Genomic DNA, 27,825 nt, shown 5'->3' on the forward strand with positions numbered 1-27,825 from the left:
TAAGTCAACTATGACAAAAATGGCATTGTAATTACAGGTATTTCAATCATGCAAGAATCCTGAACTCATGTGGTGACAAGGAGGGGCTGAAACAACTTCATCTTTCTCAGTTTTCAAAATAAATGTAGAAATCTAAAGTTTGTCATTTAAATTACTTTTATAAGCAAGCTTAAGCATAAATAACTCATCAACCTTTCAGCTAAAATACTGCCTATAAATCATTCATTTCTCCTGCAAAAGTCCTAAAGACAATTTTCAGGAGAGGGAGAGGGAGAGGGAGAGAGGGAGAGGGAGAAAGAGAGGGGGGGGAGGGAGGGAGGGAGAGAGGGAGAAGGAGAGAGGGAGGGAGAGAGAGAGAGTGTACACCTTTAAAAGGTAAATAAAAGAAGAATTTAAGTATAGGACTATTTATTCTAAATAAAATAGTTTAAATATAAATCAAGCTACAGGAAGTAATTAATTTAGGGTTTCATTCCTGAATGAATTGATAGTCTCATAAATCTCAACAACACTTTTATAACAGACATCTGAGATTTCATTTTTCCAATAAATAAAACATTAACTGGCTATCAAAAAGATAAATTAACTCAATTTTTATAATTCTCTAGTATGATAGTGTAGAAAGATCTTGGGAGTCAAAAGGAAGAAGTCAGAGGCCATGGAGACATAGTTCAGCTATGCAAATATGAGGCCCTAGAATTCAATCCCCAGCTGCCATGTTTGCATTTATAAAGAAGGTGGGACCAAGCGTCTAAAATCCTAGTGCCCAGCAGGAGAGAGGAGGATCCGAGGCTTGCTGGCTAGCCCATCTAGCAAAGTCCAGGTTCAGTGAGACACCTACCATCCTTCTAGCCTCTACTTAGAAAAGACAAGTAGGATGGAAAGCATAGATAATACAACATCCTACAGCATATACATTCCCAAAGACGATCACTATGGTGTTCCCATCTAGACACTTTTTACAATAGGACCCTAATGCTGCTTGCTCTGAAAGGGAGAGACCATCTCCTCTTCACACTTAGAAAATATCTGCCAGACTTTTCTGTCCTTTAGAAAATCCTGTGACCACTTAAGCTGTTATTAGTAAGATTCAGCCTGCTCTTTGCACTGATGTGCTGAGGCCAGGTAGCCCGAGGTCACAGAATAAAGCCCAAGGCAGCTCAGGTAGGAACACATGGGGACAAGGCCTGAGACTGCATACTGGGAGGAATACGAGTCAGCCTCCAGCTGGCTGACACCCACTGCTTCCCCTCTAGCTGCATTCTGGCTTGTACAAACAGACTGAGCTGGCTGACACCCACTGCTTCCCCTCTAGCTGCATTCTGGCTTGTACAAACAGACTGAATGTGTAGTGTGCCCTGGGTAACAAAACATAAGCAAAAGCAAGGGCACCAAGTACACAGCTACCTTATGACACAGTACCTATACAGCCGTCACTGTAAAATGGTGCAAAATATTTTGGCAACAATTTCCCACTTTGATAATATCTACTGAAAATGATCCATTTAGCAAGTCTCTGGCTACTTTCAAAATAAAACTTTAGAAAATGTTTTATAACACTTAGACTTGAATCTCTCGTGATCCAGCTTAATATAAGAAAAAGAAAAGAAAATGAACTTATTTTTAAGTTCACATTTTCATCTTTACTTCATGAAAATGCAAATGACCACAGAGTAGGAGACAGGCAAAAAAATAAAGAAAATAAGTCAGTTTTAGGACCTGGAAATCCCAATCAAAAGGAGTAACTGATTGTGTTACTTAAGCAGAAGCTCCCAGGAAACCCACATACCCTACAGTTTCATTGGAATGTGAAAATGCAGTATTTTTATCTGTAAATTTTCCAAACATTTTAAATGTTGACAATTAAATGTGTTAAAAACATTTTATGAGACAACAGTTTGTAATCTCTGCTGTTTTGTCTGGAATAAAGAATCACAAAATAGTTTAAAAGAAGCAAAACTATTATTGATAAATAATAAACAGAAAAATAAGGTCTCAACTGTTCATCTAAGTCTTCCCCCACCCCTCCAAGACAGGGTCTCACTACACAGCTCTCAACAGCCTGGGATTAGAGATGTACCACCACACCCAGACTGGTCTTTCCTATAGCAGGAAGCAGAATGGAACAATAATCCTCAAAACTAACGTTAGCTGATGAACACTATAGACTATAGCTATTCAAAACTGTCATTCATTAAACCCTAAGATAGATGCCAACATACTGGTAAACTATAGGTAATTCACTGTTGAGAATTCTAAGTATAATGTACATAAGCAGAACTAACACAAAGTAATGAATAACTCCAAGCACTCCCCAAACTTAGCAACACCTTCCCCACACGACAGTCTTCACTGCCATCTTCCTTCAACAACCAGAAACCCAGATAATCAGAGCATTTTGAAAGTAGAAAGTCACCTAAAAGGTGCTTCTATTTGCAAAGCAGAAGTCATTTTAATGACATCAAGGACCGCCTGAAAGAGGGCAAGGTGCATCTGTCTAGAGTAGGCTCTTGAGAAAAATAATTTAAAAGTTTGTATCATTTTTTAAACTTGGTGGTCACTGAAAACAAATATCCATTCCTCTGCTCCTATTTCATAATGAGATGTTAAGCTCCCAGCAGCTTGCTTCCTGTCCTAACCACAGTACTGACTGTTACAAGCAAGTCAGTTAGGGCTCTAGGTAGTACAGCCAGTGAGTACACACACCAACAGTTTATTTACAAGGTGTAATCTTCCAAATGCACCCTATGTACTGGTAATTTACTATCTGCAGCTACTGTTGCTTCCGTGTGAATGTCTAGGCATGCTCTCTAGCTCAAAGCAGGAGCTGGACATGCAGGTGTATCAAGTGGGCCCTTCCTCAGCGACTCCACTCACTGTCACAATGCACACTCATCTCAAGAATACGCCTTTTCATCTCTTCTGAACATTCTCAACCAGCCGCAAGTTTGTCAATATTTTCTTTAGGTTCTTTTCCAAATCCCTTCTAGGTTTCAGCATTAAGCAATTAATTACAGAAAGAATACTTCATAGTTAGTACTAACTAAACTTAAATAGCCTACAATTCAACTCAATGTTAAATGCCACATCATTTAGACAGAAGTCAGTGGAACAGTTTCAATCATTAGAAAATCTTAAAAACGTTTTGCATGACACAACATCAAGCTAGCTTAGCACACACTTGTAACTTTAAAATAATTGACATGAAATATAAGCTGATACCTACTGGAGATTACCAAGTCCTTGTCCTGGCAACCTTTCAGACCTCACTGAACCCTCTCAGTAACACTATGTGAAAGGTATTGCCACCATTCTTAACATCATACACATAAAAATAAAAATGTCAATAATAATAACTTAGACACTTGGCAGTTTAACACCTGGAAATAATCTCATTCAAAAGGAAACCGGCCATATAGCACAGCTGTGGCTCTCAATGCTGTATTTCTACCCATTTCTTATTAATGCTTATTTTTTTTATTTGTTATGTATACAGGGTTCTATCTGCATGTATGCTTGCAGGCCAGAAGAGGGCACTAGATCTCATTACAGATGGTTGTGAACCACGATGTGGTTACTGGGAATTGAACTCAGGACCTCTGGAAGAGCAGGCAGTGCTCTTAATCTTCAGCCCTTATTAATGTTTATTTAATGACTATTATTTTCATTTTGCAATGAGTGATAAACACCCGCTTCTTTTCTGTGTATGATTTAGAATAAAGGTGGCTCATAGGAAACAAAGACACAGAAAGGCTTTGTTAAAATTTTGTAGCATGCAGAATACTAAGAAATCACAAAACAGCATTTGAAAAGACCTGCTTAAAAAGACAAGTCTGGCATCTTCATCCCACTGGGAACGTGCAGTCTCTGAAGCGTCACTGCGGGCTTTTCTCAAGTCAAATACTGGTCCCTCTGTTTACTCGCTTTACGTTTTTGGCCATTTAAGGATTTAACTCTCGGGGCTGGATAGATGGCTAAGAGGTTAAGAGCATTGGATGCTCTTCCAGAGAACTCAGGTTCAATTCCCAGCAACCATGTGGTAGTTCACAACTGTCTGTGACTCCAGTTGCAGGGGATCTGACATCCTCACACAGACATAGATGTAGGCAAAACATGAAAGCACATAGAGTAAAAATAAAATTATAGGGAAAAAAAGAATTTAACTTTCGCCAACATAATAGATTACTATAACTAATTTCATTGCCCAAGCTAAAAGTGGTTAGTTGCCAGGCATGGTGCCTCTAATCCCAGCACTAAAGAGGCAGAGACAGGTGGATCTCTGTAAGGCTTACAAAGTGAGTTGCAGGATAGGCAGAGCCATTACTCAGAGAAATCCTGTCTCAAAAACTGACCCCCAAAACGTGTTTAGTTGTCCAAAACTCATATTAATCTGCCAAAAATATGACTGTGTGTGTTTTGCAGAAAAACAGCAATGATACAGAAAAACAGCAAGGACATGGCAAAAGCATGTCAACTGTAGTCTTACCAGTTACACACCGTCCGTTACACACTATCAGCATATTAGTCAGGGTTCCCTAGAGTCACAAAACTTAAGGAGTGAATATGCGTGTGTGGGAGGGGGGAGAGGGGGGAGAGGGGGAGAGAGAGGGGGGGGATCAAAGGAACGTTGTCTGTCTTTCTGCTTCCAATCGGATCACAAGTGTGCCTCCATATCTGGGTTACAGTTCACCCCAGATAACACTAGGAATAGCCATCACAAACGGTAACTTTAATATTCATCAATATACGAAGGATTAACTTGCCCATAGAACTGAGATCTCCAAATCAAAACTGCCGGCTTATTTTAGTAAATAAACCAAGGAAGTGACTTAATGATAAAAACAAGGGGGAGCTCAGGGGATGTGGTGGTTCACATCTCTGATGGTGTCAGAGCCCCACCCTTCTGGGCCCATGTCCTCACTTGCAGAGGAGGCGCTTCTTATCGTGTTCAAGATCCTCGCCCATCTCTCACAGAAAAGAGTGTGAGCGCTGACTAGTGAGAATGGTCTATGTCCTCCACAAACACAAAACAGAAACTGAGAGGAGTGTTCCAAGTAAACTTAACCAAGAAATGACAGTTCTGAACTTTATCAGGCAGCGGTACACATCCCTAAGAGTCTAAACAAACTGTTCACGGTCCTCTTCACACAGTCACACCAGTTACTCAGGGTTGTGGCTCACTGCCACCACCAAACTAAGAGAAACCAAGAAAAGTCAATCAACTGCTAAGCAGTCTTCACTTCAAGAGGGCTGAACGCTTAGAGCCCACATTAGTGCTAACACAGATGCTTGCACAGATGCTAAGGAAGCCCAGGGCAACCAGCCATGGGAGGTCTTCTTATTGAAGACTATGTGCAAATTCATGGCAAGCTTTTAAAACTGTACTCACCCTCCCAAAGTAAGAAACTTTTTTTTGTATGTATGGACAAGATACACTGTATCTTTTTTGTTATTAAATATTAAAATGAGAATATTCTAATTGCTTGCTTTTAAAAAACTACAAAAATATTATAACAATATACATAACTGCCCTAAATATTTATTCCAAATTGGGGCAAAAAAGATGAGAGACAAGCAGACAATAAAATATTTAAATACATGAAAACAGTGCCATCAACAAGGTACTACATGGCCCTCTAGTGTTCATTGAAGAAACTTAAATGATTATATGTTTTACTGCCAAAATTACTTTCTCCAATTTACTAAGAACACAGCTAAATGTATCAATGTAAGACTCCTTAAAAACTGAAAATTTCCATTTTTTTTGTTTATGCACTTTATTTTGAATTACTATCTATATGCTGAGTATACAGCAAAAGAATTCTAAAATGTAGGCTGGGAAGGCAGGGCAGCAGTAAAAATGCTTCAGCACAGTTCCAACCAAATTCACAGTAGTTACTTTACAGACACAAACTGTTTTAACATTTCTATGCAAAGGCACAAGCCCTGAAAGAGCAATGTAATACTGAAGAAAAAAACTGGAAGACTGACATCATCAGCCTGAAGTCTTCATAAATCAAGAGCACTGTTAGGAAATAGATAAATACAGTACATGAGGGCCCAAAACAGACCAATGTAAGTGCAGTCAACTGATCTTGACAGACGTGGAAGGACGTGTGGTGGAGAAAAGTTAGTCGGCTGTAGATGGTACCACAACACCTGGACCTCTACACAGATAACAATCAGCATCAGCATAAACATCATCCTCCACAGACCTTTGCCCTTTTCAAAAATTATCTTAAAGTAGACTGCAAACATGCATGTAAAGTTAATGACTATCAAACCCCCAAAAAGTGACAAGGGGAAACAGAGGCAGACGAGCTCGACATTTCAGTTACCATGTAAAAGGCATCATCCACGAAGGAAGTCACCGATGAAATGGACATCATTAAAATTAAGGAGTGTCTCTGAAAGGCACAATTAATAGAAAAAGAAGACAAGGCACAAACAAGATGAAATTTCCTGTAAATAACTTATTGAAAATGTGTTAAACTCTGAAAACACAGCACCATGCCAGCCATCTTCCTCCAGCAATGAACTCGACTGTCCTTGGTAGATTTTGCCACAGCTCTGAATAAGCCTGAGATGTGGGGCCTGGTCACACCCAGAGAGCACCGCTGCCACCCTTTCCACTTCACTCAGTGATGTTGATGGTCTCACTTCTCTTCCTTCTTTAAGGACATGTGCCAGTTCTTGGCAGGGAAAACTCATTATCTAACCCTCTATTATGCATTATAAAAGTTATACGAAAGCTAAAGTAAATGGTTTCTAATAGTTATATGTTTTTTTCTGATACTAACAAATGCTTGCTAAAACAAAACTGAAAATGTATTTAATATTGAGATATCAAGTTAAAAATGAAATTTATTTTGAACATTGTGCTCATCCTGAATACCATCTTCCTTGCCCTCCTCCCCAAAAAACATTAAAAAGATTGCCCTTATAATTACACACACAAAGTAATCTGCCTCAAAAACATCTTGAGATAGCTCTGCTCAGTACTAGCACATATTTCAGAAGTTTATCATCTGTACTCAAAGTTTTAAAATTCCCCATTCTGTTTCTGTTTTTGAGATAGGGTCTCATCAAGTAGATCAGGCTGGCCTAGAGAGACACCTACCTGTGCTTCCCAAGTACTAGGTGAGGTCCCCTCTTCTACAGGGAAAATGTCATTAGTTTACAGAGAAAGTTCTTAATTAAAACAATCCTTTCATTGTTTTCAGTGAGTAAGATACAGATTGAAAAAAATCTGATTCACACACAGATGTAAAATGTACTTAGAGCAATTATAGTTTGAGACAATTTTAAAACTGTATTAACAGAAATTAATTAGAATTACCATAAGTCGACATTTACTTTATTAATCGGACACAAGCCTTACAAGGCATTTGAACAGAAACTTTATAGCTAAAGACTAAAAAGGGTTATATATTCATTAACAAATTTTTACCACAAGTAGCAGCATATACCTATTCATTGGCAAGATCAAATACCATAACTTTTGTCCATTAGTGGAGATATAACGAATGAACACCAAAGATCGTGTGTGTGTGTGTGTGTGTGTGTGTGTGTGTGTGTGTGTGTGTGTGTCTGCATTGCATGTGCATGAGTTGTAGAGAATGAATTCCATTTTAAGGAATTCATTCAGACAAAACCAAGTTGCAGGCCTGTGTTTCAGAGTCAGAATTCAGGCTCAGGTAGCAAGAGCTATCACTCCCTGTGCTAAGAGAACCCATCTCTTGCCTTCAGGCCTGCCTCTTTCCCTGTTTCATCATCTTTCTCAAATTCTGAATTAAGTTAAGCCTGACGCCACCACGTTTTCATTTCTTCTCACTTACAAGGCAAGGGCACAGCCCCTAAAGGGGCCATATATCTATATGAGACAACTGTGGGAACACCAGACCTTGAGCAGAGACCCACTTCCCCTTCTGCCTGGGAGTAGGCAGCTGTAAGACAATGTTTACTAAAAACATGTTTACTAAAAACAATACAATGCCCGGGGGCAATAAGTTCCTGGAAAAGGCCTGCCCACAGAAACCACCCTGACCTCGACCTTGTCCAAAGACTAACCACCTCTTCTGCCACGCCCAGATCAGTTTCTGGGGTCAGAGCAGAACCAGCCAGGGGGAGGAGAGAGCAGAAGCTTCTCTGGTGGGAGCTTTTCTTAGGAAGTTTTCTTGAACCTTTTTGGGACCTGCTTAAAGTTTTCTTTACATCGTTGAACAAGTCTGTGTTGTCAATCCCCGACACCCTCCGCACGTCCTCGGACACAGGCCGCGCAGCAGACGCGACAGACAACTGCTTTCTGGAAATGCCTATGCCTGACTGAACTTTAGACTTACGGACAAAACTAGGCCTTGGATCTTCTGAGGAGAATATCATTCTCCCTTCTTCCCTTTAAGTTTCAGCTGCTAGAAATTCCAACTCCAGTAGAGTCACTATACAACTGTTACCTTGGTCCTGGTCCTGGCGCCTTCAACCTTATAGACTAAGCCCTTCTCCCCAGGACTACAGGCATAAGTGACTAGACTCTGCTTAGCCTCTACTGTTTAGAGCCTAAAGATATATCTATTCAACATACTACTTTGCATATGTATTCATGTTATATGTGGCTCTTATTGGAGGCAAATGGGTAAAAACAGATAATAAAAAGAATCTAAGAATTAAGATGGGTAAAACAATTTGAGATAAGGAACAATTTGAGATAATGAAGCATCAGAAATGACTATCCAAACATGCTTGTTTCCATGAAAAGGTCAGGAAGATAAAGACTTGACATCTGGTAGTCCCATTTGCTTTTCTTGTTAGCTGAAAATGAGCTGATAAAAATAAAATGTTCACAATAGTAAATAATTTATATAAAATATTCCATGTCAAAGATTCAACATGACCTAAGAATCTCTTGAAAAAATAAAAAAAATTAAGATATTATATGATGTTAGTTAAAACCTAAGAGACAGACGTTCAAAATTGGCAAAGTAAGCTGATTCTAGAACTTGGGGACACACTGAGACAAACAGCTAGCATAGAACCCCTAGTTCAGAAGCATATTTGGTGGACTCTGGAAAGTAATCCTTTCTTCCTCTTCAACTTTAGACTTGCGGCCTCATATCTTCAATAATGTCTTGTTAAATACTGCAAGAAAAGCAGTTAGCTGAGCTATCAGGTGGTCTAGGAGCAGCTTAGGTTGCTTCATAATACTAAACTCATCCCTGTCGGAAAATACTGTTGTACTGTTGTTACATTCTACCATAGGGGGCAGCATACCACATGGAACGAGAATAAAATCTTTCCTTACTTACAATGTGGATGGGGCCTGCACAGGTGCCAAATGGGGAGACAGTATTGAGAGGAACAAGTTCCCATCCCCAACCTAGAAGTTATCTGCAACTGATAACCACATGCAAGCGAAAAAATTAGTTTTCTTCAACAGAGTCTCACTGGGGAAACAAAGACACTCTTAAGGGAGTGTCCCCTGCCCAGCAGTAAATACACAGAAGAAATCAATGTTCTCTTTGGAGGTTCTTTGTCTCATAACGTTGTGTCAGAGCATTTTTTTTCTTTTCACCTTACAGATCCTATGCATGCGCATATATATGTCTGTATGTACATGTATGCATATATAAATATATATGCACATATAAATATATACATACATATACATTTATATATACACATACATACATGCATGCTTCCAATTCTGTGTTTTCATGGTATTCCTATGTGTATGAATGAACATGTGTGCCTCTGCGTCTGTACTTGTTTCTTGTGCTTGGGCTCTTTTTTATTCTGTTTGTTTGTCTGTTTTGTCCTATCCTGGTTCATTTGTTTTATGTTTTATTTTGCTATTTTTCTTTAGATTCCTGTTTGTTTTCTATGGAGAGCCAGAAAGGGTGTCAATTTAAATGGGAAGAGAGGTGAAAACAATCTTGGAGAGTTGGGGGAGGAAAGCATAAACAGAATATATTGTATGAAGAAAATCTATTCTCAATAAAAGAAAAATAGAAAAAAAATCTAAACATGAAAAAAACCTAAAAACAATTGTGATGTAGGGCAAACCATTTGGCTATAGCCTCAATTTTCTCATCTGTCATAGGAATTTAATAAACAGTAAATCTTGTCTACCAATAGCCTTGACTTAGTATTAGGGCAGCCTGGAATTCGTAATTTATACTGTTTACTGCTATTAAGTTTCAAACTCATGGCAACTGGCTGAGTACCTATTTAACACAAAGCTGGACCTGGCCACCAGGTTCTCCCAACTTCTCTCAGTCCCCACCTGTTACAGGGTACAGTTCTGCCCTCCCCCAGAGATTCTTCCCAAAATTCTCTAGACAGTGTGGTAACCACCCTTTTGTGCTTGGCCTCCTGGCTGCTGCATCTGGTTTCCCTCTCCCCTCGCCCTCCCCCTCATCTTCTCTCCACATGCTCAGTCTGGTCGTGTCCACTCTGGACTCTCCCACATGTCCCTGCCCCCCTCTACCTATACTCTTCCATTTATCTACAATAAACTTTCTCCTCCATCATACCTAGGAGAAGTCATGCCCTTTCTTTTTTTTTTCTCTTTATTTCATTCAACTGTACATTCTCACAAAAGCAAAACTTAATGGAAATGGAGTAGTTATCTTTGACACAGATTTCTGTTAAAGAATAGACACTGTACCTACAACTAAGAGTTAACCCAAATGGGTCTGTCCATCACCCTGACAGAAAACACCTCAAAAGACTGTAAGTTTCAGAAACTTTAAGGAACAGTATACAAGTCTACCTCAACACATGGCTGGATCAGTGGGTCCTTTGGCCACTGTTTACACTCATCATTTAAGATACCCACTTCACTGATCAAAAGTGCTGTCTATCTTCTACACTTAAAAGAGAAAACTTTCCATCACCAAGGGTAGGAAATTATCTTTTTAATAGTTTCCATTATGTTCTAAACAATAAACCAATGCCAATATAGAACCTAACATTGTTTTTCTCATTAATGTAGAAATGATGAAGAAATGATACATAAGTCTAGCTGCCTTCAGGTTGTTTAGTGATTTCCACCTGGATGTTTTTAAAGCATACTAAGAAAGAATTGAAGAAACTTAATTCTCTATTAACATTTCAAAGAGGGTGATTTTCTTTTAAAGAGTCTTGCTCTACAGCCTACCCCAGACTCACAGTCACTAGAGAGCACAGCTGGCCTGAAATTAGCAACAATCCTCCTGCCTCAAGTGTTGAGATTATTGATATGTGTGCCACCACACCTGACTCTATAGAAGGGTTTTCAATTCATGTCTCTACTCTTCTCAAAGGTCCAACTTTTAGGAGTTTAACGAAACTGAAGCCCAGAATATTGTGCGTATAAAGTTTTTTTTCTTTCTTTTATAAAGATCAGAGATTTAAAAGCCTCCAAAATAAAGTACTGAGTTAGTACAAAGTTCTCTTTATTTCCCTTACTAGAAGATTAGACATGTGATGTCTTCTCAATACAGCAAGGTAACTTTAAAAACATCTTTAAAGACCAAGACAATGTCTTGCTGTCTTGACTCATGGTCTTCCTGTCCAGAGTGGGAGCATTTTCTGAAGTTGTTACAGAAATGATGAAAGTGGGTAAAATCTAGTCAGTCCAGACCCAAATCCTCCATATAGAGACAAACAGTTAAATGGAAGAAACAACTACTTGATGCCATTTCTTTCCTAGGTCACGATAACAACTACATAAAATAGCGTGTGACTAGGCTATGGAAATTAGAGACAGACAAGTTCTCAGAGACAGCTTTTTGTCTTTTACAAACTAAAACACAACTGATTCCTGCAAACTGAATTTTAAGCCAAATGTATCAGACAATTCATTCCAAGTCAAACTGTATTGAAATAGATGCTGTTAAATTTGTAACTTTTTACAGGCAAAATCCCGTAAATTAAATTTAAATATCAGCAAATAAGAGATAAAAGGATGTCTACTATAGATGGTGCTTATTTTTATGTCTATAAAACAAAAACAATCCTCACAACAGTTTAACCCCTACCGCTGTTCTATATGGACATTCATAAGTTCCAGTTAATTTTTGAATAATGAAGCAGAATTATCTTCAGTGATTTTTAGTAACTTAAACATTAGAGTAACTGTGGTGAAAACACAGCCTGTGAAGACATTAGCTATTTTGCAAATAAAAAGAGTCTCCATTACTTGATTTACACACGTTTCAACCCTGCACTCTCACACAAACCACTTCAACAGCAAATCTGAAGCTGGTAAATTTTGTGGTAAACAAGATCAATTCCCCCCTCATTTTGCAACCAAGTTGCCCTCTTATTAGTACTTCTATTTATAACACTGTCTGATGCCTTTAACAAACTAAAACGTATTTAATAAAGTTGTTATACATGTGAAGATAGTTAGCAATATTACAAACACTGTAAGAATTATTTCATTACAATCGAAACCATGACAAAGTGTGAAGATACTCACTTTCGTTGTCTTTGTATAGAATGGGGAAGATAGCTGGTGAATGGGCAGGTCCACGATACTACTACAGTTTGTGACATTGCTATTGTGCGTATGGTCATCTTCTCTGCTACTGTCATCAGACTGATCAAAATCATCACTCTCCTGGTCCATTTCCTCCTCCTCCTCTTCCTCCTCCTCCTCCTCCTGTTCCCCAGCATGTTCTTCATCTTCCTCTTGCTCTTCCTGGTTTCCTGAAGAGTCCTCATCTACTGGGATAAAGCGGTTATTGTTTTCTTCCACTTGTCCTTGCTGGGAATCACTCTGGTCTCCAGGTCTAGGGTCTGCCCCCACAAGTTCACCATTCCGTGCAGTGTGCTCTTCCTCTTGATGTCTCAGTTGCTGCTGCTGCTGCTCCTCTACCACGCGATTCATCTGTTCCTCATCTGCCTGGCTTGAGGAAGCATTCCCTCTCAGAGAGCCTCCAGTTCGTCGTCTTTTGCTGCCCACAGAGAGCAGTTCCTGATTCATTTCCAAAAGCCAGCTTGCTACTTCTTGGACCTTGGCTAGACTATCAGAAGATGCAAAGGTTTTCACATTCTGTAGGAGGAAATGGGGGATAAACAAGGTTTGTACAATCTGTTGTGGTCTACTTTTGGGTCATATGCCTATAGTCTAAGTACAATTAAAGCATTCACATACTCTTTAGTAAAGTTTTCAATTAAGTTAGTTATAAAACTTTTTAAAACTTACACTAAAGACCTTTAACAATCTTTTTCATATATCTCTAAAAGCTTGGTAGTTTAGTTGTTTTGGTCAGTATGATATAACTTAGTCAATAAAACAATTTAAAATTTTAAATCATTAACTCAGAAACTGTAGCCTGTATAACCATTCACTAAATATTAATATAGTCATACAAACCAAAAAGAAAACAAAACTACCCATCAAGTACCCAGCTGGGTTCACAAAATGTTGACGTGAACCTTCTTTATCCTGGCAATTTCTCAAGTCTCTCTAATCATAAAATCTTGTCTTCAGATAATAAGACAATCACTGTGATTTTTATCTTCTACAGTGAATATAAATCAATTGAACAACAAATTTTAAAATTATAACTAAAAGCACACACAGAGAGAGGATAGAGGGAGGGAGGGAGGGAGGGAGAGAGAGAGAGAGAGAGAGAGAGAGAGAGAGAGAGAGAGAGAGAGAGAGAGAGAGAGAGAGAGAGAGAGAGAGAGAGAAAATAAAATCCAGATGTTTAAGAGTCCATGAGCAATATCTAAGACATGATGCATTTAAGAAGCATTAAGAAGCATGATGAAGACTGGGTGTTTATATATTATGCTAAGGGAAACCGTACATGAAAAGTACAGTATAATTTTTAGATTGCATAAGGGGCTACATACTTGCATTTTAAATAATGGCATTTTAGATGCTTTAAACTTATTTCTCAAATTTTACACATTAAGTGTGTCTTCTTTTATTTCTTAGCATAGGTTCTAATATTTTGTGTTACATTTTCAGTGTGTTCATTATGTAGCACATTCTTTGCAGATATTTGATCAAGTTCAAGTTTACCTAAAATAATTTCATATTACACACATTACAAAAAAACCCTAGAACCTCAACTTCGAAATTTTCACACAGAAAAGGCTAAAATTAAGCTACATTTTGTTTTACAAACTAATTATGAACATTTTAGAGAAATCTTTGCATGTATCAGAACACTGATATAAAATAAACACCAATGAAAATTATTTTATTGTGTTTAAATTGAAAATTTCTAAAGTTTAAAATTTTGAAATGCTGTACTTATTTCATACCAGCAAAAGTATATAAAGTCAATATATATCAAATACAGAACTTATGTTTTTATCAATATCTAATGAGGTTTAACTGGAGTTCAGAAAAATGATATCTGATAGCTAATATATTTTTACGTTGTACAATTACCAGAAGCTGCACTATTTTCTTGACAACTGGATTATGATGAGAATATAAATGATACTAACAAAACCTTTTAATTTTCAAACTGGAAATGTCCCTAACTAAACATTAGACAACCAAGGCTCAGTCCAGACGAGAACTTGTAAAACTGCATCTTCTTCATTCGCCCTAGTCTACAGAAAGCATGTGGTAAAACCCTAAGAGGGTCCGCTGGGTGGACGTACTACCTACACATTTCAATGTCTGGCCTTCCCCCACTAGATCTGAGGCCTTGTTACAAAGAAGCTGCCCTCTGTTACTAATGTCAGCCTAGCACCACCAAAGGTGTAATGGCTCAATAGTGCTCAAATATTTGCTAACTCCACAATCAAACTCAGATCTCTAGACATGCTTAGCATGCACCTGAACTTAATTCACTAGCATCACTAGTCATGTCTACCATGTATGTGTCTCAATCACTCTTTTCCACTCATGTCTCACTTCGAGAACCTGAAATGTCAATACCTTGGTGGTAGATTACAAACATTCACATGTTTAACTTTTCCCCACAAATGAAAGCAAATATTAATAAAGAAGGTGGAAGCTTGGAAAGTAGTTCAGTTGGTATACTACTTGTCATGGAAGTATGAGACCTGAGCTTCCTGAGAACCCACGAAAAAACTTGAATAGGGTGGTGTACACTTGCATCCCACACTGGGGAGGCCAGGACAGATGAATTGCTGGGGCTTGTAGGCCAACTAGCCTAACCAAATTACCAAGTTCATGGACAGAGAGGGACAGGGACAAGGAAATTGCTTGGGTTTGCTCACCACTAGACAAGCTCCAAATTGGATGAGAGCGCCTGTCTCAAGGGAATATGGTGGGAAATGGTAGGCAAGACACCCAAAGGCTTCCATTGGCCTTTGTGCATGCACAGAAATGTGCATCTGCACACATGAGCACATATGCCACACAAGCATGCATACACATACACAAAAGACAAAAAAAATGTGTCAAAATTCCATTGACACTTTTTTTTAAATTTCAAACTATTTACAACGATACAAAACAGTACAGAGCTTTGTAAGTGTGTAAGAGATGGACTGAAATAGGGCTTAAAAGAATTTTCTGGAATAGGAAAGATGACATAGTGAGGTTAAAAGCACTTGCTGCTCATCCAGAGGACCAGAGTTCAGTTCCCACCACTTAAACTGGGCAGTTTACAACTGCCTGTAACTCTACCTCCAGGGGATCCAACACCCTCTCTTCTGGCCTTTTCAGACACTGTACTCATGAGCACAATTCCACATATGGATACACACATACACATAAAATATACACTTTAAAAATGAAGCTTTTGGAGTGACAGAGTCTATATTTTGACTAACGTGCTAGATACGTAAGTGTACATATTGTTCAGGACTCACCTATGCTTTGAATGTTATGTGCGTGTGTAAATTTGAAGACAATACAAACTTCTCTATTTGCTTTTTTCCTACTATGAGTCTGCTGCCAAATGCTGAGGAAGGATCCCATGCCACCATGAATAAAGATTTCCCTACAATAACATCAGAAAAGAAATCTCATCAGGAAACCATGATTAAAAACCCAGATTTTTCCAACTCAATAGGCCAAGTGACTGATTTTCTGAAATGCATGCCTTCTGGAAAGGAGCAGTCAGCCCACAGCTCACTGTAAGTGTTCCCTAGTAGGTAGGCTTTGACAGAGAGTATCAGAAGGTCAGATAAACAACAGTCCTAGGTAAGGCATTTGAAGCCTCCGTCTAAAGGGCCAGTGACTGCAGGACTGGTGAGACCCAGACCTGCTCAGCTTCAGAATCAAGTCAGTATCTTTAAAGCCTTGCTCAGCTCCATCACAAGAGACTGAGAAGTAACCAGTATGGATTCAAATCCTTTAACATGTTCTCTCCACAGTGCCTCACAATCATTTTGTGACTTCAAAATAAATCTATCACTGCAGTATGGAAAACACAGCATTTGCAGAGAACCAGAGATGAATTTGTTTCCTTAATGGGGTTCCCAACTTAGCTGTCATTTTAATGTGGTAACCCGTTATAAAACATAAAGGGGAAAAATCTTTTCCTATAACTTGCATGAATCAAGTTCCTGCCCCTCTTGCCTCACTTCCTGAGAGCTTTCATTTGTTAAGTATGTAGTTAAAATTCTACTGAATCCACACTGCCCTTACTTCATCTACTCATCCGGCCTGGATTTCTCTCCTTGCTCTCTGAGGCAAAAAGATTACCTGCTTAGATGATTATGCCAAGCAATTTCTATTCACAGACAGAGTCTCGTAAACAATCGTTTGATCCCTTCTTCAAAGTCTTGGCAAGAAGATTTCATGACATACTAGACGATACTGCCCAACTGCCCTGTACATGAGTGTTTTCATACAATATGTATTTTGAAAAAGAGAGATGTTTAAGTGTCATGAGCCAGCACTGGGGACAGAATACTAACTAAAGGCATAAAGCCCCTCACCTAAAATGAAAGTGTAGTAGCTACTGACAATAACTTAAAAATAGAAAGGAAATAGTTTTTCTCATTAGTTGAACTTTCAGCAGTATGAATATGTAAGACTTGGAAAGGCAATACAATGAGTAGAAGTCAGGTTAGGCTATCTGTACTTCCCTCTGGTCTGGTCCTTCTTATCTGTCAATACTGTGATGGCCAAGCCATTAACCACAAAAATCCTCACAACTAAAGCAACTTAGAACATTAGCTATAATTCCAATGTGTATTAATTTTAATTTTTTTAAATTTTTTTCTAACAGAGACAATGATCTCTCATTTTCTAGATGGCAAGAAATACTGTGGTTCTCTTACAGAGATCTCTATCTGTACAGAAATAAAGCAACAGTGTCTTAATGATGAATCATTAAAATAGATCCTGATTGTAATAATCTCTATTTTTCATACAAGACATTTTTCAGATTTTTCAGGTTACAAAGCAGTACTTCTTCTCTGACCTAACAAGCAGAAGTTTTAAGTGTTCTCCAACTTGGAAACACAGTTTCAGTACAAACAACACTGTGTTGTACAGTCACCCTAAAACTAAACAGCAGCATGGAGGGTTGGTCACAGCTTGAATTCCTCATCACAATGAAGGGTGCTAAAGGATTTTACTACTAACCTCAGCCACTCAAGCAACCAAGAGGACAATAAAGGTGGTCACAGCCCTCCAAAACCACTGTTTTCACACTTGTTCAAAGGACTGGTACATAGATCCTCAAACTTCTGGGTCATTGTCCTTCATTTCAAATTATTCCTCTTGCCTAGACAAGATCCAAGTACTGATTCAAAATAAGAAAAGGAAAGAAACAAAAAAGAAAACACTATCTACACTACCAATTAAGGAGCTATGGTACAGAAAAGGCTACTAATCTCTTTCCTAAACTACCAACTAAGATACTCAGGACACAGGAAATAAAATATTAGCAGGCACAAAGCCATTTTAATGTTCCAATTGGTAAATTAGTAAAGACATGTCCATTGCTTCCATGTAACCAGCAAGTACTTAAAAAGAGTGTCCACTCTAACACTAAACTACATATTCATCTACTCCAGACCTGAGATTAGTATTTCCAGTGTGTGAAACAGGAAACAAGTTCCAAAGGCTGCTGGCCCAGAGGCTTAGTTCATCATGTTTAAGCCCGGATATTTCTGAGTCCTTCTAGGGAAGTCAAGCTGTCTTCCAACAGGAATAAGATATAGCTTACAGCAGCAAGTGAAGTACCATCTGCAGCTATTCCTTTCATAGAAAAGCTCCTTCTCATGATTATGGCACGTGAGCTCTCAATTGTTTCTGCTGCCACTACATCCAATTAAACACTTCCTTCTGTAAGTTGCCTTGGCCATGGTGTTTTCTCACAGCAATTAGAAAAGTAACTAATACACCCTTGCTTACTAGTTGCAAAGTGCTTTTAAAGCCACAGATGAATTTAAGCAAGCACTGTATTTACATTTAATTAAAAGCACTTTGACATTTGAAATTATTTTAAAAGCAAAATAATGAAAATCTAATTCTAGATTCTAACTCAAAGTGTATCCAGCTTCCTCATCTTGCTGCCTTCTAATTCCCTAAACAACTGAAAACTAACAATTATCTCCTATTACATTATTCCAGGGTTGTATACATGTATACAAGCTGTATATATGAAATACAAAGTCACTATTGAAGTAAACCTTTGACATACATGTTACATCACTGGCAAAATTCTTAAGCACTGACCACCAACTACTACAAACTTACCCTTCTGAATTCCACTCCCAAGGCTGTAAAAGTTACATTGTGATTAAAAAAAAAAAGCCATTCTAGTTCCAGCAGAATTGTTTTATGTTGAAGACAAAAATAAGAAACGGTAACAAATAAATTAAAAGAATAGACCATTACTGGATGATATCAAAGCCGATGGATATCAAAGCTACATAATGTCTAGGCTATAAAGCTTGATGAATAAGAGGCCTGGATTTGTAGTAAGTACCTATAAAACTGGGCAAATTACTCAATATCTTTAAATCTTAGCTGTTTCATCTGCACAAGAGGATTCTGAATGATTGTACGTGTGTTTCACAAAAATATTAAAGATTAAATAAAAACTGTGAATATATAACGGTGACAGATATTTCCACATACAGTGAGTACTTACTACGTTATACATTATACATCATTACTCCAAAATCTCAGGAAGTCCAACTGGTCTAAAATCAGAAACGTTCTGTATGCTCGCATGACAGTCAGCATTTTTGGATTCTGGGGCATTATAGATTTCAGTTTTTTACATTAGGATGAACCATCAATAATGGCTACAGAAATAAAGTAAAACTCTCAAAATATGCAAAATCAGATATACTCTTCTGAAGAATTTTGGCAAGCATCATACTTAAATCATGATTAGACAGCTTATTTTAAAAGCTTTCTTAAGTCTGATGACTGGAAATTATGTAATAGTTAATATTAAATGTTAAAGTGGAACATGGTGACAGGTATCTCTGATCCTGGAACTTTAGAGGAGATAAAAGAAAGACTACCTACTTACAAGCCAGGCTGAACTACACAGTGAGACTATCTCAAAAAGAAGGGGAGGGGTGCTAAAATTTCAAGTATGGGGGGGACAAATCTGAGGACCAAAGCTCCTTCATTATGAGCTCACATTTCACAGGGATGTCCACCTGAGGCCTTTGATCACAGAAAGGCAAAAGGAACAAGGAAGCCTGGCAGAAACATAGGTGTCTGACCTCACTTGAAAACACCAAAAACCCCATTCCCATTCTCTCTCAGTGCACACTGACAATAATTCACAGTGGTGTTGGTACTCTAATAGGCAACTATGATGTGACATGTATGTATGTATGTGTGTGTGTTTCCATTTTCCTATTTAATAGAATAGCAAACACACACACACACACACACACACACACACACACACACACTGCTTAAGAGGCCTCATCCTCAGTAATTTCTAAGGGTATAAAGGGGTCTTTAGTCTGAAACTGCTGTTCGGGTAGCCAGAAGTAAATGGCACATAAAGACCACCACGCTTCTCAAATGGAAATTTAAACCAACTTTCCACTTGAGTACTGTTGTCTTAACACGAGAAAAATAGCTGACATTTTTGGATGATACAACAATGTATTATACTGAGAAAATTTCTGACAAAAGAAACTATGGTTTATAGTGTCTATGCTGACACTCTTTAATTAGACATCAAATGCTGCGAAGCTAGACCCGCAGGCATACCAAAAAGGGCAGTGCTTTCCAAAAACATTGCAGTCTATGCGGGTGCTATTACCCTTTGGCTTACATCACCCAGCATAAAGACTCCTCCTTTGACACCTCTGCCAGCTGTCAAAACTGTCAATAGGAGCAAATATGGATGGATTCATTACATGTCCACTTCCCTGCCTCCACAACAGATCTCCGTTTTGTCTTGTTTTTTAATCAGCACTAAAGTTACCATAATCAGGATTCCACTATTTTTATTCACAGTGCGGTGAAATACTTAATTCTTTTTAGGTAAATTACTTTTGCTCTTCGTTTGTATTTTACATGTTTTCTTTAGGCTGACTGCTCTGCAGTTACTATGTGCTAGGTCTGAGTGTGAATTTATTTTTATTTAACTCAACTGACATCTTCTGAGCTCTGCATATGTAGTAAAAAGCATACCTCTACAGTTCCAAAAGAGTCATTGCCTTTTTATATTAAATAGACTCTTCCCCATCCGTCTGTTTCTTTTTGGAGTGCAAACAAGACAAATACCAGAACAGGGATTTGGCTCTCTAGTTCTTAATCATTTTTTTTTTCAATTCACCTGCCTGCCTAAGATCACTTTAGAATTTTATCTTAGAGCTTTGTCTATAGGAATTCTTTGTGCCTTTGGTAGAATTTATATTGCTTCAGAGAGAAGTCAAATTTGCTTCAGTTAGCTACCCAGGAACATCACCACCTAGTCACCACTTTAAAGCCACTGCTTGTGAAAAGGTGACAGATGCAAAAGATAAGATCTGTCAATCTGATAGGAACTTCCCACAGCTTCCTCTGGCCAGTGTCATTTAAGTCACTTTCATTCCCAGATGCCACACCATGGGCAGAAGACACAGGAAAGCAATGGTCATGTGATCCTATCATCAAGACACCTCTTTATACCACTTATCCAACCAGTCGATAAGGGGAACCTGCTACGAAAACCTATAAGAAGAATTCAAACTGTTAGGTGTCAGAAAATCATGTCTGCTTGTGCTTATACATACACAGAAGATTTTTCTATCTGACTAAGAAATAAGGTAAGTGGGCTAAGGAAACAGTTCAATTGGTAAAGTGTTTGCCACACAGCATGAAGAGGAGAAATCAATCCCCAGAACCCACATAAAAAGGTCGGACAAGATTCATGCTTCTAATCGCAGCAAAGGAGACAGAAAGATCCCTGAGGCTCCCTGGCCAACCAATCTAGTCTAATTCATGAGCCCCAGACCAGTGAAAAACACTGTCGCAAAAACCAAAGTGGATAGTGTCAGAGGAATGACATCAGACCTCTGACCTCTGCATGTATGGATGGAAGGACGGATGGACGGACGGACGGACACACACACACACAAACAAATGCATAGACATACAGGCACACGCATGCATGCATGTGTGAGTATGTATACTCATAATAATCATGAGATCTCTTGAAAAAAAAAAACCAAAGACTTCACTAGCAATTGGAAAGTTTGATAGTTTATAATTGTCAAATTAACAGGGCCTAGAATTACCCAGGATTGGCCATGCCTATCTCCTGATTAGGTTAACTGAGCTGGAAGGCCCACCCTCAAATTGGGAGGTTCATTTACTTTATAGCCTGGGTCCTAAACTGAAGAGAAAAGAGAAGCATTGCTGAGCAGAAGAGTTCAGCACTGCTTCCATGTTAAGAATGCTACTGACCACTAGGACATCCCTTCGGGACAGATCATAGTCAACTGTGAGCCAGAGTTAAGTCCTTTCTCCCTTAAGTATGTTTTATCACAGCAACAGGAAAAGTAACTAAAACATAAGAAACCCTGTCATATTTGAACTACAAAGTTCAGCCAATAAACTTTTCTAAAATTTAAATTTCTTAATTACTTTAAAGCATGGTCATATAAATGCTCTTTCTGACATTATCTTTTGCTTCCTTTTCCTACCATTGTAACCAAAGTTTAATGTAAAAATCACAATTACTGCACTAGGAAGCTGGAACCATATACATGAGAAACAACCAACTATTTTATAAAGCAGATGCATGACAAAAAGACTGCCATTTCTTTTAGTATAGCTTAAAACATATTTGGGACTTTAAGTACTCTGTACTATCAATGACTTGGAGTTAGTTACAGTTTACCTGAGTCAAGCCCAAGAAGGAAGAAATCTTATATCTTATATGACTGAGAATATACAGTTCTACACTTGAAATTCAATAAATACTAATGGGAGGAACAAATGAATAAATGAAAATATTCAGCTTAGTCATATCTCACACAATCATTGATTTAGATACTCAACAATAACATGGAATGTGCTCTCTGACAAGGCCCTACAACTTGAATACATGTCTGCTGGGTATATTTGTTCATGTTTTAATTCTTTACACATTTGTTCACAAGTACTAAGGGGAGGGATGGGGAGGGGAGGAGGGAAGGGGAGGGGAGAGGAGAGGAGGAGAGTCCTGTCTGCCCCAGGGGAACAGCTGAATGAGATCTTTCTTTTAAAGGGGTCCTTTGCATCTGTGTGCTAACCAGGGTACTGCCTGAGTGCATTCTGCTAGGTTACAGGGGCAGGCCAGAATAACACTTGAATCCTTACAGGGTTGATTATGATAAAGCATCATGATCAAAAGCAACTTGGGAAGTAAAGAGTTTATTTCAGTTTGCAGTTCCATATCACAGTTCATCACTGAGGGAAGTCAGAACAGGAGCTGCAACAAAGTAGGATGAAGAGGTCATGAACAGTGCTGCTTACTGGCTTGCTCTCTGTGGCTTCTTATACCATCCAGGCTCACCTGCCTTGGGGTGGTACCACCAGCAGTAAGCTGGGCCCTGCCACATCAACCAAGAAACTTGTCTACAAATCAATCCTATGGAAACGACGATTCCTTCTTCCCAGACGACTACAGTTTATGTTAAGTTGACATAAAAATTAATACCATCAGAAGCAAATTTTCTCATTAAGAGGGCATTATCAATATATAATGACATTAAGAATAAAACTGAGGAGTCAGAGAGGCACTTGCTGCCATGTTTGATGAGCTGGGTTCATTTTCCACGAACATGCAAAGGAAAAAAAGGACAGGAGAAACCAATTCCTGTAAACTGCCTTCTTGACCCCACAGCACCATGGCATACACCCACACACAAATACTCACTAAACAAACAAACAAATGGTCTAAAATAAAGAAATCTACCAGAAAGGACAACTACAGGCTGGCTAATGGCTGCAACTACTAAGGTTTTCCATGGTAAACTCCACAGTAACACTTTAGGTACGAGTAAAGACATGAAATGCTTCCTTCGTGTTTATTTTTACAGGGATGAGGCAATGATAAAAACATTATATCCTAGATGTCTTTATTAATTTCAATAATTTTATCCCAAGTAGAAATGAGTCGTAAACCCTAAGACTCTGGGCGGCCATGTTTGCCTGGTGTGTTATTAGACTAATAGTTTGTGGTGATACAGAGTTCAAGACTGCAGAAGCTTCTGGATGCCATATCCCCAGTTTCAGAGAAAGATACATATTTGTGTGCATGTGAGACACTTGTGTTTCTCTGTGCATGGGTATGTATAAGTGTGTCTGCACATATGTACACATAGAGAATATAGGTCAACATAGCTCTCTCTCTCTCCCTCTCTCTCTCCTCCTTATTTATTTTGATCTTTTTAAGACAAGGTCTTACTATTAGGCAACTCTGGCTGCATGAAACTCACTATGTAGATCAGGTTGGCCTTAAACTCAGAGAAATCCACCCACCTGTCTCCCACGTACTCACTGGCGACAGTATTTCTTATTGAACCTAGAATTTAGCATTTAGCTACACTGCTTGGCCAGTAAGCCCCAGGGATCCTTTCTCCAACCCTCCAGTCCTGGGATTACAGGTATATACCACCAAACCTTACTTTTTACCTGGGTGCTAGTGATCAAAACAGAAGTCCTCACGCTTACAGGGCAAGTACTTTACCCACCGAGTGATCTTTGCAACACCATATTTAACTGAACTGCTCGTATTACATACAGCTTTCAAGGATGTCCAGAGCTGTCAAGCGTTTTACTTAGATCTAGCTTTACTTCTTCAGGTTTGCAACCATGGGATGAAGACCATCTATCTACACGGAGATGAAGTTTTATTCCTGCTGCACACTTCAATCATGTTCAGTCAACCTCAAATAATACCCACTGCAGCTTGTGGTATAGGAAACACTAACAGAGATGGTTACAAGGAAATAGTAAGAAAAATATAATAAAAAGTAGAAATACAGATTGTAAGTATAGTGCTAGATCTGTGGTCCTTTATGCCAAGTTAAATTTAAATTTTGGTGTATGATATCCATTTTTAAAAACAAAATCTGAGTCAGTTTCACCAACTTTATAATACATGATAAAGACACCATCCATTAAAATGATATATTTCCCTAGGAGTCATCTTTTTAACCTTTTGCAAAGCTAAAACTGAAATTATTTTCTTCAAGAAAATCCAAAATTACTGAGGAGAAAGAGGTGTGAATCATCTCTGGTTGTAGGTAACTCTTTTCTTTAACTAAGATGAACAACAATAAAGTTGATGTGAGCATTTAAATCTGATGATAATATATAATTAACTTTCAATCTGATTCATAACTTAATTTTTGCCATATAAATCGTTAAAAATTGAATCGTTAAGTTCTCCAAAAGTACCATCTGTGATGCTGCGAACTATGGACCACTTAAGCAAGAAACAAGAGAGAAAGCTGGTGTCGTGCTTTAGGACACAGAAGGAGCCCATCCTCTTAGGAAGCACACGTAATCACCTGCTTCTACCACACACGCCTGCCCCATTCCCATTTCCCACTGCACGGTGCCACACTGGTGCGTTGTCACTCACACTGTTGTTGTCTTTTCTGTCAAGGTAAGCTCTCTAGAAGCTAACACTCTGGATTGGCTTCTGGCTTGTGTATTAAGGTCAATAACTATTCCAAAACTTCATGTTTCTTTCTTCATTACCTAAACTTACATGATTTAATTTCAAAAGCATCACTACAAGGCATGTCTCTTCTCTGTAAGATTTTTATTGACTTACTTTTAGTTTGTTGTTTTTGAGAACTCACTGCGTGGCCCTGCTGCACAGACCGACTGGCCTTAAACTCAGAAGTCCACCTGTGCTTGCCTCCCAAATGCTGGGAGTAATGGCATGTAACATACCACATCTGGGCTCTGCAAAAATTTAATATGGAACAAGCAAATACATCTTTCTTACTGAAAAATAAATACAAGCAGTAATTAACACTCTTGATAAAACACTAACAAATAAGAACCCATTTACTCCTAATTGAGATGGCTGGTACTTTCAGAATGGATATCTGTCAACACCGGTGATGTGCTAATCTCAACATTTTTTTTAAACTTTTTCCTTTTCCCTGTCTTCCCTTAGCATTTCCAAACTTATGGCATCAATTATTTTAAACATCTTCCCCACTCCAAAAACTGGACCCACTAACCATTACCCTTCTACATAAAGGCTCCAACTCCTTAACCTTACTCATTCTTCCTGTGAACACGCAAGTCTATGACATGGAGTCTTAAATGCCAACACAAAACCAAGAGAAATGAATGAAGTCTCACAGAGAAAAAGAAATTTGTAAGAACTCAACTGTTCAGGGTTTTTTTAATTTTATTCTTTTCAATTTATTCTTAGTGAAACTCTAATAAGAATGAAGATTTTAAAAAGCAAGTATCAGTAATAAAATCTACGGCAAGCTGAAGGTGTACTGCCTTGACTTCCAATCTCTGGGTAACAAGATTTTCAAGCTGCTCCTAAAGTCAAGACCAAGTAGCACATGTTGAAGGGTGCTCTTGGGTGGTGTGGCCTACACAGAAGCAACAACTACAGACCTTCGCTCCTATGCTCATTGCTCTTTTTAAATTAAGTCTGTTGCTTGCGTATTTAATATTTAGGTCTGTTTTTATATTGTCTGTATACAGGGTTCCATTAGGTAACCCAGGTTAGTCCTTCTAGCTTAATTTCCAAACTGGTATTGTATGCAGATGCTACCATATCCAGATGTCTTTAGAAAGTTAACACTGGTTTTTAGTCAATCTTAATCACATATTTTAGTAAAAGGCAAAAGATTTTTACAGTCTGAAGAGAAACCAGAGTGTAATCACATATTTTAGGATAAAGAATGATGTTTATCTTTTTAAAAAGAAGTCTTCATTAAAAATTCAGACATTTGTCCCCTGAAGTTATGACTGAAGAATATCCAGAACATTTCCAGTTTTATATTCTAAAGGACGTCACTTACCAGACTGCTCCCAACACATGTCCATGGAAGTCAATTACCAATTACTCTTGCCAAGTTATGCATGATATAAGTGTAGTTGTCCTAGATATTGGGAACTTACTGTGACATTCGGAGTAACTGTCTGAATTGAATACCACCACCACCCCAAAAAAAAAAAAAAAAACAGCCATCAAGCAAAAACTAGCAACTTCTCAAGCTAAAAGAGAAATCTGTGGCCTTTGATTCAGCCTGCCTCTACAACCTGTACTCCTGTTCAAACACTTTTTCTATACACTGCCCAGTTCATGGACCAACTGAACAGCACAGCACTTAGCTCCTTCCTTCTGTGTGCTCCTCCCTGTAATGCTACTGCTTTTAGCTTTCCTGTCCTGCATGCTCTCCTCAAGTTAGCACATCCCACTTTCACTGTATCAACCGCCAGCAAAAGGGCGGACTCTTAAAACTCAACGGGATAAGCCACCTATGGGAGGCAAGGGCACTGCTTCCAGGGCAGATTCCTAGAACTTGTGGGAAAAGGAATCAATGGCTCCTTCTCTCTCGCATCACCCACTTCAAAGTCATTAAAGCAAACCTAACAACCTACAGCTCCAACAACATCTATGCCACACCTGTCCTCTCCAATGTCAGCTTTCCTAACAGGCCCACCAACCTCTACAGAGCAATTTTTACCATTTCTGTTTCAGTATTTCCAGTGGTTTGATTGTACAGGAATTTAACTACTATCCAGCTATCAATAAGTGACAAGAATGGCTTGTGAATGGTCTTCGTTAGCACACATCTAACAATGGTTGAATAAAAATGACAACTATTCATTATGTAATTTGAATTAGGAAGTCTTACATTACAAGCTTCCCTTGTTCCCCATATTCTGAACGCTCCAATTTCAGATGGAATTAACTAAGGTGATATTGAGGATAAGAATGTGGGCCTTGAAATTATATAATACTGAGGTAAAAACCTACCTACCAATTAGTATGATCTCATAGAATTTGCAAGTCTCAATAGCTCATAAATTCTAATATGAGACATCTAACCAATGAGTGTTTTAGGTAATGGTTGAAACAGACAAAATGCACAAAGTTTCCAATGGGAGCACAGGCAGTGCACAGCATGGTACACACTACTCTTACCAAGGCAAGATTTTACATTAAACAACTAGAACATACTAGGGTGAGGAGAAAAATCCCTTCAGAGATAGACAATAGACAACAGAACATAAAAACAGATGTTTGCTTACACGACTGAATCTTATAATATCTAAAACTTACCAGGCACTTTGAGAATGTGTCTGAGCAGAAAACGAATGTTGGAGATCATCTATAACCTCACCATGCAAAGACATGTTAAACTGCATCAAAATGCTTATATTTAACCATTCTTTGTGTGGTGCATATTACTATGATATTCTTTTGAAACTTTACACTAAACTCC

At 38.4% G+C, this 27,825-nt stretch overlaps 1 protein-coding gene across 3 annotated transcripts in view; it reads right to left on the reverse strand.

Annotated features, from left to right (window-relative positions):
- Fbxw7 (F-box and WD repeat domain containing 7) overlaps positions 1 to 27,825 on the reverse strand; it is a 155,819-nt gene that overhangs the window by 58,024 nt on the left and 69,970 nt on the right. For 2 of the 3 annotated variants that reach the window (XM_013120630.3, XM_021233111.2), the window contains one exon: positions 12,461 to 13,036. In XM_013120630.3, coding sequence (XP_012976084.2) covers positions 12,461 to 12,967 — 507 coding nt within the window. In that variant the 5' untranslated portion in view covers positions 12,968 to 13,036. Of the gene's footprint in view, positions 1 to 12,460; positions 13,037 to 15,792; positions 15,812 to 27,825 lie in introns of those variants that run through there. The other variant, XM_021233113.2, reaches the window with a different exon arrangement.

Source organism: Mesocricetus auratus, unplaced genomic scaffold (assembly GCF_017639785.1).
Source record: "Mesocricetus auratus isolate SY011 unplaced genomic scaffold, BCM_Maur_2.0 Super-Scaffold_100009, whole genome shotgun sequence".
NCBI classification, from domain to species: Eukaryota; Metazoa; Chordata; class Mammalia; order Rodentia; family Cricetidae; genus Mesocricetus; species Mesocricetus auratus.